The 16,855-nt window shown below is 41.8% G+C and overlaps 1 protein-coding gene across 1 annotated transcript; it reads right to left on the bottom strand.

Annotated features, from left to right (window-relative positions):
- Positions 1 to 2,254: 2,254 nt before the first annotated feature.
- LOC149142892 (uncharacterized) lies at positions 2,255 to 6,086 on the bottom strand. The gene is made up of 2 exons (XM_089451617.1): positions 3,234 to 6,086; positions 2,255 to 3,139 (listed from the first exon to the last, which is right to left on the bottom strand). The coding sequence occupies exons 1-2, from the start codon at positions 6,084 to 6,086 to the stop codon at positions 2,255 to 2,257; spliced, it is 3,738 nt and encodes a 1,245-aa protein (XP_089307743.1).
- Positions 6,087 to 16,855: the final 10,769 nt, after the last annotated feature.

Genomic DNA, 16,855 nt, shown 5'->3' on the forward strand with positions numbered 1-16,855 from the left:
TTAAAAATGGTATTTTTTGGGAAGACTTTTAGTTTAGGTATTTATATAAATATTTTTTTTCCTTTGTACTAATAACAAGTTTAATATTCATAGCAATACTATCATGATACAAACTCAACATGATAATGATGCCAAACTCTGAGTAATATTGACAAGATAGTGTTTACATTGATGTCATATTAAATGAATGAAAGTTAATTATATCAAAATTCTATATGGTAAAAGACTTTGATGCTAATTGTTAATCTCAACATGCTTTAATTCATGGAGATTTAATGTGGAAAATTATATGAGCATTTAATTATTTATCTATGAGGATTATGCATGAGTTATAGTTTATAGCATGTATTGATTTTCCAAAATGATCTTATATATATTGAATTATTACATAGTAAGGCGTTCCCTTTAAAGACAAAGTACCTCCCATGTCACTTGTAATGTTGTGAGACGTTGATTTTAGTGTTAGATGATTGAAATAATGTCTATCATCAGATTCAAAACCAATATTGTTAGTTACAATTCAGTTAAGTGATAGGTCGGGTATTGTTAGTTACAATTACGTAAAATGATAGGCCACCATTACCAAGAGGAAGATGGCCACCACTGCACAGAGGCTCTTTCTCAAACGTTGCAAGCCTCTTCCTCGCTACATTGGTTTTCTTGGGAGGACACCTCTGCAATACGGGTTTGGATGCGCGTGTTGTAGAGGCTCTACTCGTCTTCAAGTATAAAGCGCAGAGATTCAAAGACGTGCTCAACTACGCACTGTCTGTTTGTCAGAATTTCAGGAGATCGAGAAAGGTCGGTTTCTACCGAATTGAAAACATAAATTTCACATAGATTGTATTGACATGTGCTTTCATTCGCATTCAACTTGCCCAACTTGCAAAATGTGTGCTCAACCGAAACAATGGGTAGGTAACAATAATACATTTGAGCTTTTCATTAATGTAGAATTGATTTCTTCAAGTAATAGAGAATTCGACATTAGTCCAAGACTAAGACTCGCACAAGGGGAAATAAGTTCTCATGAGGGAGAAACTGTAGAACGAACTACCGTCCATGAATGAAATGAAGTCAATACCAGAAACTGCCATCGATATGCCTACGAGGTCTGAAAACTTCTTGAGCAAAAAATAGGCTTGCTTGCCTGATTCTACATCCAATAATTGTTTTCTATTGTTTGTTTAAGGCAACTCAAAATCTTTAAGAGTTTCCTATTAAAGAAGAAGTTGAGCATTGCAAAAGAATATCAATTTAGCTTTTATAACACTCCATTTGTGACACCCCATAGGAATTTTAGGAATTCATGTTATAGTTTTAATTTTATTTTTACTTCTTTTTACGAAATCTGAAACTAACTATGGTCTAAGTGAAATACTAAAGGGATGTAGTGAATCAGACATGGTTGAAGAAGAAGTTTTGAATATTAAAAAGAAGATTTTTAATATATATAAATGAATACCTGTATAGAATTTGAACTGTACGATTTGATGTTGTATGGAGAAGAAAACCAAACCAGGAAAAAGAAAAAAAACAAGTATATAGTGAAATAAAAAACTTTCATATATTGCTAGATGGAATAATCAAATAACCTGTAGAGGAAAAGAAAATAATCATTGTATATATGTAAACCGAGAAAGGGTTCAGAACTGTCCATAACTGTGTTTTAATAGAGTCATTTTCTGTGGAAAAGAAATAGCCTCACGAAAAACAAGCATATGGCTCGCTGGAGGTAGCTTGGGAATCACATTTAAACTTTAAATAACATCTTGGGTAGTGAGCGGGTCTTGAGTAACCCAAGTTCCATTCACGACCAAGTGCATACAAGTCAGTTACTGGGTAACTAGGTAACCCAGGGGTTATGAGTACTAGTAAATATAACTGAGTTCTGGTCAAGACATCTTGAAGAAAGAATACAAACTCACTTGGAACATTGTACATTTAACTGAGACTAGTCTTGCACGAGAATTTTCCTAAGTACATTTAACTGAGACTTAGTTCAATTCAGAATTATACATGTTTAAAAGATTTCCATGTCTTTTTTTTTTTACAAGGTCGTCTACTCATATATTATAAAAACTGCAGTAAGCAGAAGATAATACATAATATGTTGAAAGAGGAATTAGAGGAGAAGTCCAAAGAAGGGGCGCAACCCTTGACTTCTGAGAGTTTAGCTTGAGGAAAGAGTGCTGGAAAAGATATCTACTATATTGTCTTACAAAAAGGCCATCTATAAGGCAGACTTTGTTGTTCATGAGATTAACCCCAGAATTGGTTCACTGTGTCCTCCATTTGATCTTCTTTTCTGCTGCTCCTTTTGGCTGTCTTTGGTAGAAGCCTCTGCCTGCATGCTTTCCGTGAGATTTTTAATGTGCTTGATTGCCTCCTCTAAATGCTCGCACCTGTCCTTAAGGCTCTCGATTTCCTTCTTGCGTTTTTCCAACTTTTTACGCTTGGATCTGCTGTCTGCAATGAAGTCCTCACGAAGTTCGTTGTGATGCTTCATAAACCGGGCAATCAAGAAGCAATGCTCTTTACCAAGTGTGCAAGTGTCGTTGCCCAAAACTCTGTCAAGTGGATTCACACGGGGCGCCTCTCCCCCCTGAGCCTCTGGCTGTTGTCTTTCTGCCATGACTGTGAGCAAACTGGTTAGTGAACAAATAACTTGCAATAAACTTGATTTATACCTGGATGCTGAGTTAAGGGCCGGAGTGTCGCTAATGCTCTGATGGCTTGCTTGCTGAATGCTGGTGAGATGATCGGGCGCGGGAGGCAACTGATTACTGCCGCTGAGACTGCCTTGCTTAGGAGACTCCTCTTTCCCAAACTGATTCTTGCAAAACAGGGAAGTTCTGAAGGAAGAAGGGGTAGGGGGGGGAATATAAAGGAGCGGGAGAGATCCTTCATGATGAGGGGACTCGGGATTTTTTTCTGGGGAAGCTGAGGGCGAATCCAACTGCGGATTTGGGAGGCAAACTTCGATGGTGCGGAGAGGACGTTTACCTGACAAGTTGTAGGGGAAATCACGAGAAAGATGTGGGAGAGTTGCTTTGGGATCAAGGTAGGAGGAATGCGCCGGCGAAATGAGGGAGAAAGGATGGACGGGGAAGGGAGAACCAGGAGTGTGGTTGATTTTCTGACAATTTCTGCGAAAGCTTACCTTGTGTTCTGTCTGACCACTAGAGATCTTATGGTATTGCTCTTGCATAGATTCTGCCATTTTCACTTACTTGTCCTTGTTGCCGGTTGACCGCTTTGCTCGCTCGGGAGTCCGCCTCTGCATTGTTCTCTCTTAACACGTGCATAAAGGTGACTTCCCCCAAATGTCTGAGGTTATCTGTTATCCTCGCCTTGATGCTGTTGAGACTTGCTTTATTGAACTCTTTGCCTGTGTTCATTGCTGCTATAATGATAGCCGAGTCCCCAAGGATTATGGCGTTCCGTAAACCTGTCCTGTGTAGAATCGAGGTGCCTAAAAGCAGGCTGTATGCTTCGGCGACGTTGTTAGTGGCGATTCCAAGTCCCCATTCATAGCTGCAAATGATATTCCCATTCTGATCTTTGATTATTCCTCCTGCACCTGCACTCCCGGGGTTGCTCTTTGATGCTCCATCAAAGAGGAGAAAGGGACGATTCTGAGCTAGGATCCATTTGTTTATATCTTCTTTAGCGCCCCTGAGTTTCCAATTGTGTCGATTCTGCTGAGCTTTAAGTTGAGGAGAGGGATTTTGAGAGTGGCTAATATTAAAGTTGTTGTACCAGTCTTTCTCCTCTTTTGTCCATCTTTGTTGATCTGGGAGAGCTATATGGTTGGCACTGATAGCCTCTGAAATCCCTGCAATTGTCTTTGCGATGATCCTGTCGATTTTAATCTGTCCATTTTTGAAGACATAATTATTCCTTTCTAACCAAATGTTCCAGCACAGCGTAGCTGGAATGCATTTCCATATTCTTAAGAGATTATTCTTACCTTTCCTGTTCAAAGGGTATTCTTTCTTCCAATTTCTCTGGAGGTTGTTCACCTGATCATAACTTCTTCTAACTTCCAGAGGGCTAATTAGCTGTTTCCAACAGCTTTGGGCGAAGGGGCATCGAAGGAAGGAGTGATGAATGGACTCTTCCTCTGCTTGACAAAAACAGCAAATCGAGGGGCCTTGTATTCCTCTCTTTCTCAGATTCTCGGCTGTAAGAATTTTCCCTTTTAAGAGGGCCCAGTTGAAGTGTTTTACCTTGGGGATGCATTCGGTCTTCCAGGCTGCCTTATGAAGATTCCAATTTACTGTGGGAGTCATGTTTTGCAAAGATTTATAGCCCTCTTTCACTGTAAAGCTTCCACCACAGGTGTCCCAAATGTATCTGTCATCCATCTCCTTATTGATTGGAGCTGAACCGGATAGAGAGAGTTTCAAATTGTGCCATTGGTCTCTGAGATCCAGAGGGAGGTTCAGGACCTTCCAGTCAAGCCATCTATTTTGGGACCAGGTGGATATGTCAAACAGAGAGGATATATTTCGCTCCTCCATCCAGACTTGAAGAGGTCTTAGTTCTTGAAGTGAATTCCTTGGGTTGGAGCCCATGATTCTGTCAAGCCAAATTTTGACATTCTTTCCGCTTCCTGGGATTTTGGAGGTATTTCCTCTGAAGTGGGGTAAGACTTTTTTAATCAGTCTCCACATTGGAGTACACGGCCTGTCCACAATTGGATCCTGAAGAATGTTGGAGTTTGGACCGCTGAGGTATTTCCTTTTTATTGTCTCCACCCACCACGAGCCATTCCCTGAGAGGATCTTCCATATCAGCTTAAGCCCCAGAGCCTGATTGGAGAGACTTGGAATTTTTATGGATAATCCTCCTTTTTCATACGGAAGGGTGACTTGGTCCCAATTAACAAGGCTGAATTTCTTTGAGTCCTGTTTTCCCCCCTGCCAGAGAAAACTTCTCATAATGAGTTCTATGTGCTTGTGGATGCTAGCGGGAGCCATAATTACCGCATACTGGTAGATTGGGAGGCCTGAGAGGACAGCCTTTATAAGAATGGTTCTGCCAGCAAGATTTAACCAGGAGGCACCCCAACTCTGAAGGAGGCCTCTCATCTTCTCGATGTGTTTTGTCCAGACTTCTGCTTTGATGTGTTCTTTTGCCAAAGGGAGACCCAAATAAGAGAAGGAGCTCCAGCTTCTTTGCAGAGGGATGTCTAGAATCTGAGAAATTCTTTGTTGGATCTGAAAGGAAACATTCCAGGTGTAAATTTTGCATTTACTGTTGTTTAGTTTTCCCCCAGATACAAGGAGGAAGGCATCCAGGACTCTTTTGAACCTCCTAGCCATCAAACTGGAGGCGCCCCCAATTAGCAGAGTGTCATCCGCGAAGAGCGAGTGATTAATCTCCTTTATCCCTCGTTCAATGCGAATGCCCGTGATTTCTTTTTTGCTGCGAAGGTTTTCTAGCTGGGCACTCAGAGTCTCGGCCATAAGAATGTAGAGGAAGGGGGAGAGGGGACAGCCCTGCCGTAGACCCCTCGAACTTCTGAAGTAGTTGCTTGGTCGTCCATTGATCAAAGGCGCGGTCCAAGGATTAGAGATGCACCCGTTGATGATGTTGACAAAGTTGGAGGAGAAGCCAAATTTTTTGAGAACTGCTCTGAGGAAGGTGTGATCCACCCGGTCGAATGCGTTTGCCATATCCAATTTGATGATCATTCCCCGCTCTCCTCTATTGAGGCTGCTATGAATGGCTTCCTGAACTAGAATGACATTGTCTATGATCTGCCTACTTGGGACAAAACCACCCTGATTCTCAGAGATTAGAAGTGGAAGGAATTTCTTTAATCTGTTGGCGAGAATTTTTGTAATGATCTTGTATGAGACATTGCAGAGCGATATGGGGCGAAATCTGTCGAAGGTTTTTGGATTTGCTTCTTTAGGGATCAAAGCTATGTGCGAGGATTTTGTATTTTCCCCTACCTTGTGATTTCTAAAGGCATTCTTTATCATTCTCACAAAATCCTTCTTTATAGTTTCCCAGTGTTGCCTGTAGAAAGCAACAGTGAAACCGTCCGGCCCTGGGGCCTTGTCTTGTTGCATGCTGAAGGTGGCTTCTCTGATTTCTTCTTCTGTGGGATCTTGCTCCAGCTCATTGTTATGGTTTTCTGTTATTTTACTCTTTATTATACTAAGGAAAGCCTCGCTGTTGTGATGTTGGATGTCTGCTGTGAGAAGATCCTTAAAGTGATTGAAGGCTGCGCTTTTTATTTCTTCTTGTTCTTTCAGCTCAATCCCTGCTACTTCAATTTTATCTATTTGGTTGCTGGCTCTTCTGATCTTGATATTATTGTGGAAAAAAGAAGTGTTTTTATCCCCTGCCTTCAGCCAAAGGCAGCGAGATCTTGTTCTTTGATCCTCTTCCTCCACTCGATTTTGCCGATAAAGCTCTTTGTACAAAGTTTTTCCTTCTTGAGGTCCTCTGCTGTGAGTTGAGTTTGCTCCTTTTCTTTGTGCCAGCGTTCCATCTCTGCTAGCAGTTCGGTTTTCTTTTTTCTGTCAAGATTTGCCTGCTCCCTCGCCCACTGCTTTATTGCTGTCCGGAGCTGTTTCAGCTTTGTTTCCCATACGAAATAAGGCGACCCTATCACTTCTTTGGCCCACTGATTTTGAATAAGGATGCGGAAATCTTCGTAGAGATCCCAGTTTTTGTTGTATTTGAAAGGAAGGGGGCCGAGGATTGGTCCTTTATCCAAAGTGAGGACCACCGGCTTATGGTCCGAAGCTGAACCATGGATTAATTGGCTCCTTATTGAATGGAAGTTGCCTGCTACACCTTCCTGTATAAGAAACCTATCCAGCCTCTCCTTGATATTGTGTGTGCCTGATCTTTTGTTAGACCAAGTGTATTTCCCATTTGACAGAGGGGTGTCTATCAGGTTGAAGAGTTGTATTATAGATTCTAACTTGTCTCTTGAGGGATCTGCGTGGTAACTTCCACCATACTTTTCTCCCACATGCCTTATAAGATTCATGTCTCCCCCAAGAATTAGCCTGCTGCTTTGGAGAGCGGTGATGTCCTCTTCTATGGTGTTCCAGCAACTTGCTTTGTCCCTGTAATGATTGGGAGCATATATATTATATATATGAAAATTTTCATGCGAGCTTTTATACTTTAGGTTTGTTCTGATCCACCAAGAGCATTGGTGTGAGTTGGTGATTTCCCACTTGTTTTTGTTCCAAAGTGTTCCAATCCCTCCTGATGCCCCATCAGATCCTTTGGAGAGGCCTGTGAAATTTTTGAATCGTTGGGTTTGGTGAAGAAAGTCCTGTTCGTTGAGTTTGGTCTCCTGGATTAGGAGGATGTCCGGCTGTTCCTGATTTAGTAGATCCTTGATGGCTTTCAGCTTTAAGGAGGAGCCCATCCCCCTACAATTCCAAGAGACCAAGTTCATTATTTACCAGCTATGGGGTGGGATCCGGACTTCTCCTTTGTTTTTTCGCCACTTCCTTTTAGCCTGCCTAAATATGAGTCCATGGGTTGCTGAGTTCCGGTTGCCATCTCCTTTGCTGCTGTTTCATCCCTGAGTTCTTTGTTCGTTTTCCTGCCTACTTTTCTCGGAGGATCAGAAGGCTGATTGGCTTCTTTGGCTTTGTTCCTTGTGAGAATTCTTTCAATGGTGGGGGGAGGAGAGGGAGGGGGATTTGAACAGGGAGAGGCGGGGCGGGGGGATTGGGGTGGGGAGAGAGGGGTTTCAGCAGCTAAAGATTCGAAGGGATTAGAGGTTGAGGGGAAGGTTGAGGGAGGGGGAGGGGGGGGGAAGCTTGATGCCGGGGGGGCTGTGGAACTGGGGCCCTGATTAGAAGAGGAATTTTTCCTTTTAACTTGTTCCCATGATCCCTCTGTGTTTCCCTCGTTATTTTCTATTTCCTTTGCTTTTAACTTGCTACATCTATTAGCAAAATGACCATACTCGTGACATACCTTGCATTTGAAGGGGAGCTGTTCATAGTCCAGCTGCTGAATGTGCATCCACTGGTCCACCTTAATCTTGATGGCTTCAGGGAGTCCTTTCCCTAAGTCAACTTCAACACAGATCCTTGCGCATGCGTGCATGTTTTCTCTTGGTTCCGATCTGTCAATATATTTTCCAACTCCATTGCCTATGGCTTTTACCAATTCATCCCCCCAACAGTGAAGCGGTAAGTGAGGGAGGCGCACCCAGACAGGAACTGCGTTAGGGATGTCCATTTCCGGATCAAAATCCGGGGTCCATCTGTTCAGATAGAGGCCTCTTGTATCCATGAAGTAGGGGCCATTGCGGAAGATGAGATTCTTGTCTTCTTTTGATTCGAACAGGAAGGTGAAGTACCCACGTCCACAAAATCTGATGGCGATCTTTCCCTGAATCATTGTGCTCCAGTTGCGCTCCACCCATTTTTGGACAGTTCTTGGGGACAGCCAGAGCCCAGTAAACTGGCCTACAAGACCTCTTTCTGCAAGGGCTATTGCCGATTTCCTTGGAAGGGAAGGAGGGAGATTCACCTCGGGTATTTCATCCAGCTTTTTTATGAACTTTGTTTGAGAAGGGCGCGGTCTAGCATCTGAAGGTTCATATAGGAGGGAGGCGAAAATTTCTTCTTGGTTCTCTGAAGCAGGGGGAGGGGAAGCGGATCCTGCCATTGCAGGCCCGCTGAGAGCGAGAGGGATCTGACCGACGGGCAGCAGACCCCGAGGGGATCTGAGCTAGAGGACGCAGCGAGGGTCGGGGCGCGAAAGCCCGACCAGGCAGAGCCTGGGGGCAAGGGCAGAGGCGCACGGGGAGATCAGGCAGGAGCAGGGCCTTCAGCGGCGGGCTTTGATTAACTTTCCATGTCTTGCAGAAAGAAAACACATGAAATTTTCAGCTGTTCATGACCCATTTAAGCATAGCAGAGTTATTTCCTTTTACTGTTTAACACACTAAAACGAATTTGTTCTGCAAAATAAATCAACCACAAATGCAAAAGAAGTTGATAAAGCAGTTCACCCCCTCCAGGGCTACGTCTGTTGGGTCCAAAGCTCCCAAATGGGCTTGTCCTTGTTTTAATTAAATGCTCAAATTGAAAATAAAGCTGAATAGAAGCATATATAGGTGAAATAGATGGTAAAAATGGATTTAGAACACTTGAATCCTTCAGGATTGACTATTGGATCACCTCCAATGGATACCTGCAACCCTATACAGTCTTCACAAAATTGGGCCCTAGTGGCTCCTAGAACTTTCACGGCTCCAAAACCTCTGCAAATGACATCAGATGGCTGTAAGACCTGCACCAATGGCTTCAGAAGGTCAAAAATACCCAAAATCAAAAAAAAAAAAATCGTCCAAAACCCCCTTTCCTAGCTAAAGTTATGGCCATTTAATGATCCCCTCCAGTTTAGCCTAAAAGAACTCCAGCTAACTTTAGTTAATGTCCAGTTAGGCCCGCCAAATATGGCGGGCCCGCCAATTTTGGCGCTCCTGCCAGAATTTCCGCCAAAACTGCAGTTACATTTAATGTTGTCCTCGGATTTCGTGCTGGCAGTTTGGGCTGGCGGTTGGGGCTTAAGCCCTTGGTTCCTGGGTCGTGGTCATATGAAAGGGGGGCTGGCCCTTAGGGGCTGGCCCCCTTTGGTTTCTGCCCCACTGCACTTTAAACTTTATATTAATATCTTTTCACCCTTCTAACATCATATGAGCCCGTGGCCTAACGGTAAGGCACTAGGCTTGCGGCAGGCAGGTCATGAGTTCGAACCTTGCCCATGCCAACCAAAATTTTTCACAACGCGCCCATTGCTTGTTGACGTCATCTGGGGCCCACGTAGCGGCCTCCGAGCCTGCCACGTGGCAGCCTGTGATTGGTTGCTGAAAAGGGAATATTCCTTGGAATATTCCAAGGAATATTCTGCGGAATATTCCTTTTTTAATTTTTTTTGAAAAATTAAAATTTCTAATGTTATGGACAAATTCTTCTTTTTGCCATAACTTCCTCATACGGCGACCGTTTTTCGAACCGTTTGCGGCGCCGGAATCGGGAAGACGATCAATTTCCAGTCGTCTAACTTTGAACCAGTTCTGATCACTTTAAATTTTGAGCATTTTACGACACTTAGGACATGAGCACCTGATCACGCCTCCCCATTGGGAAGCTTTTGGACCCCAAAAGCCTTCAACTACCTGTTAAAGAGGTGAGGGTACAGCTCCCTCACTCTGTCCTCCTCCATCCACTTTGCCTTGTTCAGTTTGCTGCCTTTGAAACCAACCCGAACATAATCTACACTGCCCCTTCTTGAAGTGTGTGTCCTTCTGTCAAGGATTGTATCTTCTTTCAGCTCATCTTAGAATTTTGGCGAGAAATCTTCTATAGATGGCAGCTGAACAACATTTTCATGATCAACAAGCAAAGGAGGTTCATACAAACGTAAGTTCTCCACATTGACAGCAGAATACATTTGCATGTAGGAAGGCAAATCTAATTGAAAAGCATTATTTCCAACCTGCTTGAGGATTTTGAATGGACCATAACGAATAGGCTTCAGCTTTTTACCTTCTCCTTGCATCCTTTCCTTACTAATGTACAACCATACCTCATCCCCTTCTTGAAACTTGTGATCGACTCTATGCTTGTCGTGTCTTTCCTTGTACTTGCCTTGACTCTTCTCAAGATGTTCTTGAATTTGCTGATGTATTTGCTGAATTCTTTCAATGAATGAACGAGCTTTGTCAATATCACTATGTCCCTCAATGGCAACATCTTTCTCAAGAATGAAATCAAGAGGTGATTTTGGCAAGTAACCAAAACAAGCTTCAAACGGTGAGGTGTTTGTGGAAGAGTGCTTGGCACGATTGTAAGCATGTTGTATGTAGTGCAAATGTTCATCCCACGGTTTGGGATGCTTGCTGCAATAACCTCTCAAGAGGTGCACAATGGTTCTGTTCACAACTTCGGTTTGTCCATCTGTTTGCAGATGGAAAGCAGTACTTTTCTTCAACTTTGTGTCCATCATCTCCCATAGGTTGGACCAAAAATTCCCCACAAATCTGGAATCCCTGTCACTAATAATGGAAGTAGGCAAACCAAAGTGAATCCATACATGATGAAAAAATAATTCAACAGTTTGTTCAACAGTTATAGTTTTCTTACAAGGCATAAGTATACACATTTTGCTGAAACGATCAACTACTACATATAAATAATCATGCTGCTTTCTAGATTTTGGCAAACCTCCTACAAAATCCATAGAGATGCTCTCCCATGGTCTAGAAGGTACTGGAAAAGGAGTATACAAACCAAGCTTCCTATTGCTAGGCTTGCTTGTAGCACATAATGAACATCCTCTTATGAACCTTGAAACAAAATCTACCATGCGAGGCCAATAACATTACCTCTGTAGATGTGCAACTGTTTTGCTCACACAAAATGGCCAGCAATAAGAGAAGAATGAGCTTCTCTTATGACATTTATCCTCTCCCCCTGTGGTATACACAACTTGCCCAAATGAAACAGCAAATTGTTATGCATGTGATAGTCATTTTCCTCTACATGATTCCCTTTACTCAAGTTAGCATACACATCTTTAAAGTCATCATCAGATGCATATTGTTCTATGTAACTATCATGTACAATGGAATCATTCTTAAGTAAAGTAACAGCACCAATAATAGGCCTTGAAAGCATATCAGCAACCTTATTCAAAGTACCTTTCTTGTACCTTATTACCAAATGGAACTGTTGCAAGAAGCCCATCCATCTGAAGTGTCGTGACTGTTGTAACTTGCTTTGTGATTGTAAGTACTGTAAGGGCTGATGGTCGGTATGTATAACAGTTTCTTTGCCCATCAAATAGTGTTTCCACTTTTTGACACTTTGTACCAACGCATACAACTCCTTATCATATGTAGGATAATTTACAACAACACCATTAAAAGTTTCAGAATGAAAAGCAATAGGCTTACCATGCTGTAGAAGAACTGCACCCATAGCATAATCACTAGCATCAGTTTGTATCTCAAATGGCTGTCTCAAATCCAGTAATGCAAGGACTGGAGCTGAACTAATCTTCTCTTTCAAAGATTCGAAATCTTTTTGCTACTTGCCTCCCCATTGGAAAGCATGCTTCACACTTGTCACTACATGCATAGGAGCTGCTATAGAAGAGAAGTTAGAGATAAACTTCCTCCAATATTGAGCTGCACCCAAAAAACTTCTTACCTCTGTTATGGATTTGGGAGTAGGCCACTTCACAATAGCCTCAATCTTAGCAGGATCAATTCTCGAAGCACCTCCTCCTACTATGTGTCCCAAATAAACCAAAGAAGTCTTTCCAAATTCACACTTTGACATTTTAAGAAATAACTGATTCTTCTTCAAAACATCAAGTACTTTCTTAACATGCATGACATGATCTTCTCTAGACTTGCTGAAAATTAAGATGTCATCTAAGTAGACAATAACGAAATCATCAAGAAAAGGACGCAAGACATCATCCATTACCTGCATGAAAGTTGCAGGTGCATTGCACAAACCAAACGGCATCACAAGCCACTCAAAGAGTCCTTGTTTAGTTTTAAAGGCTGTCTTCCAAATGTCACTTTCTTCAATTCTTACTTGATGATATCCACTGCGCAAGTCTAGCTTAGTGAAATATCGAGCATCTTTCAGCTGATCTAGCAAATCATCTATCCTTGGGAGTGGGTAACGATTCTTTACCGTTATCTTGTTCAAGGCCCTGAAATCAACACACATACGCCAAGTGCCATCTTTCTTTGGAATCAATACAATCGGTGACCCACATGGCGAAGTACTTGGCCTTATGAAACCCTTGTCCAACAAATCCTTGATTTGCTTCTTTATTTCAGCATTCTCCATAATAGACATGCGGTACATGCCTATGTTTTGAAGAGGAAAATCTGGATGCAAATGGATTTCATGCTGAATCTCCCTCTTAGGAGGCAAACCTGTTGGCTCCTGAAACATCTCATGATATGCATCAACTACATCATACAGATCTGATTTAAGTTTTGGATCACAATTATCAAATGACTCATGATTCACATCAACCTTGGGCTTAATCATAAGAAGAAAAAAATTCTTACTTGAATTGACCAGCCTTTTTACCTGTCCTGTATTCACCATCGCTATATTTGTCTTCTTGCGATGAGCTCTAATAATGAACTCCTTGCCATCTTTGAAAAGATGATATTTGTTTTCATGGCGATGAAAGATAGCTTTCCTGTCAAACAAGTAAGGACTTCCCAAAACAATTCCTGCTATATCAAAAGGTACCACATCAAGTTCAACTGTGTCAATAAAATGTGCAGTAATTGCAAAGCGCAATGTGCACTTTCTTGAAACTTGTAAATTTGCATCCTTGCAAATCCATCCAAGTGGATATGGCTTCAGATGTGGAACGGTCTCAAGTTTAAGCTGCTTGACCAAGTCCTCTGATATAAGGTTTGCTTGTGACCCACTATCAAAAAGTGTGTCAATTTTAGTATGTTTTGAAATCACCCTCACATGAAACAGTTCAATTCTTTCTTCCTCATTAGGAGCTTGTACATGGCAGTTTGAGGTACTAGTGCTGGCTTCAGTTTCAATTTCTTTTCCCTTCAAGTTTTTCAAACCCATGGCTGCAATTTTGGTTTCATCACCTGAATCTTCCCCTAAATCTTGTGGTGTAGATGTAGTAGCAGCAATTTTCTGTTTCCCTTTGGATTTGTTAAATTGAGGTATTTTTTCAGGATATAATTTCCAACAGTTTTTCTCCTCATGGCCTGGTTTAGAACAGTGTTTACAGATCACTTTCTCACTCTCCTGTTTGACAGATGCATTCTTTTTGCTCTTTCCCTTGGAGGTTTTCTCTTTGTTTTTCCCCTTGGGGGCTTGTTTCTACCCTCTTCAAATGTGTTTTTCCCCTTGCCTCTAAATGGGTAGCTTGGACACAAACCTCGTCCAGGCTAGTAGGGTTAAACATCAAGATGGTGTGTCTAAGGTAGCTATGCAAGCCACCGATGTATTTCAGCAAGGTTTCTTGGGTCTGTAAATCTACACCTAACAAGAGAGCTCTTCTCCTGAATTCTTGGGTGTAGTATTGGACACTCTGACCCTTAAGTTGTCTGAAATTTTGCCAATTCATAATGGCCTTCTGCCTGTGAGCAAGAGGATAAAACTGTTTTTTAATGGCCAACAGAAATTCAGGCCATGTTAAGGTAACCTTACCAAATTTCTTGATCTCCTCTTTAGTCTTGGCCTCCCACCAGAACAATGCTGCTCCATCCATTCTCAAAGAAGCCAACTGAATCTTTGTGGCATCATCATGCATATTCTGGATCCTCAAGTAAACTTCCAACTGCCTAATCCAGTTGTCAAGCTTTTCTGCATTCACTTCACCATTAAACATAGGTAATTCGAATTTTACGTCAAGCTTCAAAAAAGGACTTTTTCCAGAGGATCTATGCTTATGAACAGAAGAAGACGAGGATGAAGAGGAAGAAGGTGAAAATGGGGGTGGTGGATCACCATTTCCTCCATGTCCTTTCTTGGAATGATCATCATCCTTCTTACCTCCTGAAGAGCCCTCTCCTTCATGTGGATGTTTGGACCCTTCTCCAGCCAATTTCTCATTTCTTTCTTGGTACAATATCCTCACCATTTCAGTGAGGTCCAAGAAAGCCTTTCTGAAGACTCTTTCTTCTTCTCTTGGATCTGTCTCTGTAGGAATTTCTCCTTCATGTGCAGACATTCTTGAAGCTTCTGCTGAGACTCTTGAGGGTGAAATTGAAGGTGGAGGTGATGGCTCTCTGGCCTTCCTTGACTGAGGATTCTCTCGTTCTCTAGTCAACTGTCCTTCCCCTCTTTTAAGTTTCAACCTGGTAAGCATCAATACTTTGCAAGACAGTTAGAAGATCTTTGCACAAAACCCTGAGCTCTGATACCAACTTGATCTGAATTTGAAACTACTTCTTTAGTTTATTTGGGACACATAGTAGGAGGAGGTGCTTTGAGAATTGATCCTGCTAAGATTGAGGCTATTGTGAAGTGGCCTACTCCCAAATCCATAACAGAGGTAAGAAGTTTTTTGGGTGCAGCTCAATATTGGAGGAAGTTTATCTCTAACTTCTCTTCTATAGCAGCTCCTATGCATGCAGTGACAAGTGCGAAGCATGCTTTCCAATGGGGAGGCAAGCAGCAAAAAGCTTTCGAATCTTTGAAAGAGAAGATTAGTTCAGCTCCATTCCTTGCATTACCGGATTTGAGATAGCCATTTGAGATACAAACTGATGCTAGTGATTATGCTATGGGTGCAGTTCTTCTACAGCATGGTAAGCCTATTGCTTTTCATTATGAAAATTTTAATGGTGCTGTTGTAAATTATCCTACATATGATAAGGAGTTGTATGCGTTGGTACAAAGCGTCAAAAAGTGGAAACACTACTTGATGGGCAAGGAAACTGTTATACATACCGACCATCAGCCCTTATAGTACTTGCAATCACAAAGCAAGTTACAACAGTCACGACACTTCAGATGGATGGGCTTCTTGCAACAGTTCCATTTGGTAATAAGGTATAAGAAAGGTACTTTGAATAAGGTTGCTGATATGCTTTCAAGGCCTATTATTGGTGCTGTTACTTTACTTAAGAATGCTTCCATTGTACATGATAGTTACATAGAACAATATGCATCTGATGATGACTTTAAAGATGTGTATGCTAACTTGAGTAAAGGGAATCATGTAGAGTAAAATGACTATCACATGCATAACAATTTGCTGTTTCATTTGGGCAAGTTGTGTATACCACAGGGGGAGAGGATAAATGTCATACGAGAAGCTCATTCTTCTCTTATTGCTGGCCATTTTGGTGTGAGCAAAAAAATTGCACATCTACAGAGGTATTGCTATTGGCCTCGCATGGTAGATTCTGTTTCAAGGTTCATAAGAGGTTGTTCATTATGTGATACAAGCAAGCCTAGAAATAGGAAGCTTGGTTTGTATACTCCTTTGCCGGTACCTTCTAGACCATGAGAGAGCATCTCTATGGATTTTGTAGGAGGTTTGCCAAAATCTCGAAAGCAGCATGATTATTTATATGTAGTAGTTGATCGTTTCAGCAAAATGTGTATACTTATGCCTTGTAAGAAAACTATAACTGCTGAACAAACTGCTGAATTAGTTTTTCATCATGTATGGATTCACTTTGGTTTGCCTACTTCTATTATTAGTGACAGGTATTCTAGATTTGTGGGGAATTTTTGGTCCAACCTATGGGAGATGATGGACACAAAGTTGAAGAAAAGTACTGCTTTCCATTCGCAAACAGATGGACAAATCGAAGTTGTGAACAGAACCATTGTGCACCTCTTGAGAGGTTATTGCAGCAAGCATCCCAAGCTGTGGGATGAACAATTGCACTACATACAACATGCTTACAACCATGCCAAGCACTCTTCCACAAACACCTCATCGTTTGAAGCTTGTTTTGGTTACTTGCCAAAATCACCTCTTGATTTCATTCTTGAGAAAGATGTTGCCATTGAGGGACATAGTGATATTGACAAAGCTCGTTCATTCATTAAAATAATTCAGCAAATATATCAGCAAATTCAAGAACAGCTTGAGAAGAGTCAAGGCAAGTACAAGGAAAGACATGACAAGCATAGAGTCGATCAAAAGTTTCAAGAAGGGGATGAGGTATGGTTGTACATTAGTAAGGAAAGGATGCAAGGAGAAGGTAAAAAGCTGAAGCCTATTCGTTATGGTCCATTCAAAATCCTCAAGAAGGTTGGAAATAATGCTTTTCAATTAGATTTGCCTTCCTACATGCAAATGTATTCTGTTGTCAATGTGG

This window comes from Pinus tabuliformis, chromosome X, assembly GCF_031772625.1.
Source record: "Pinus tabuliformis cultivar Carrire ecotype Pingquan chromosome X, CPIR1, whole genome shotgun sequence".
Lineage (NCBI taxonomy): Eukaryota > Viridiplantae > Streptophyta > Pinopsida > Pinales > Pinaceae > Pinus > Pinus tabuliformis.

Coding starts and splice junctions, on each gene's coding strand:
- LOC149142892 (XM_089451617.1), bottom strand. CDS start 6,086: ATGCAACAAGACAAGGCCCCAGGGCCGGACGGTTTCACTGTTGCTTTC. Junction 3,140..3,233: donor TCAACCGGCAACAAGGACAA/GTAAGTGAAAAT, acceptor AGAAATTGTCAG/AAAATCAACCACACTCCTGG.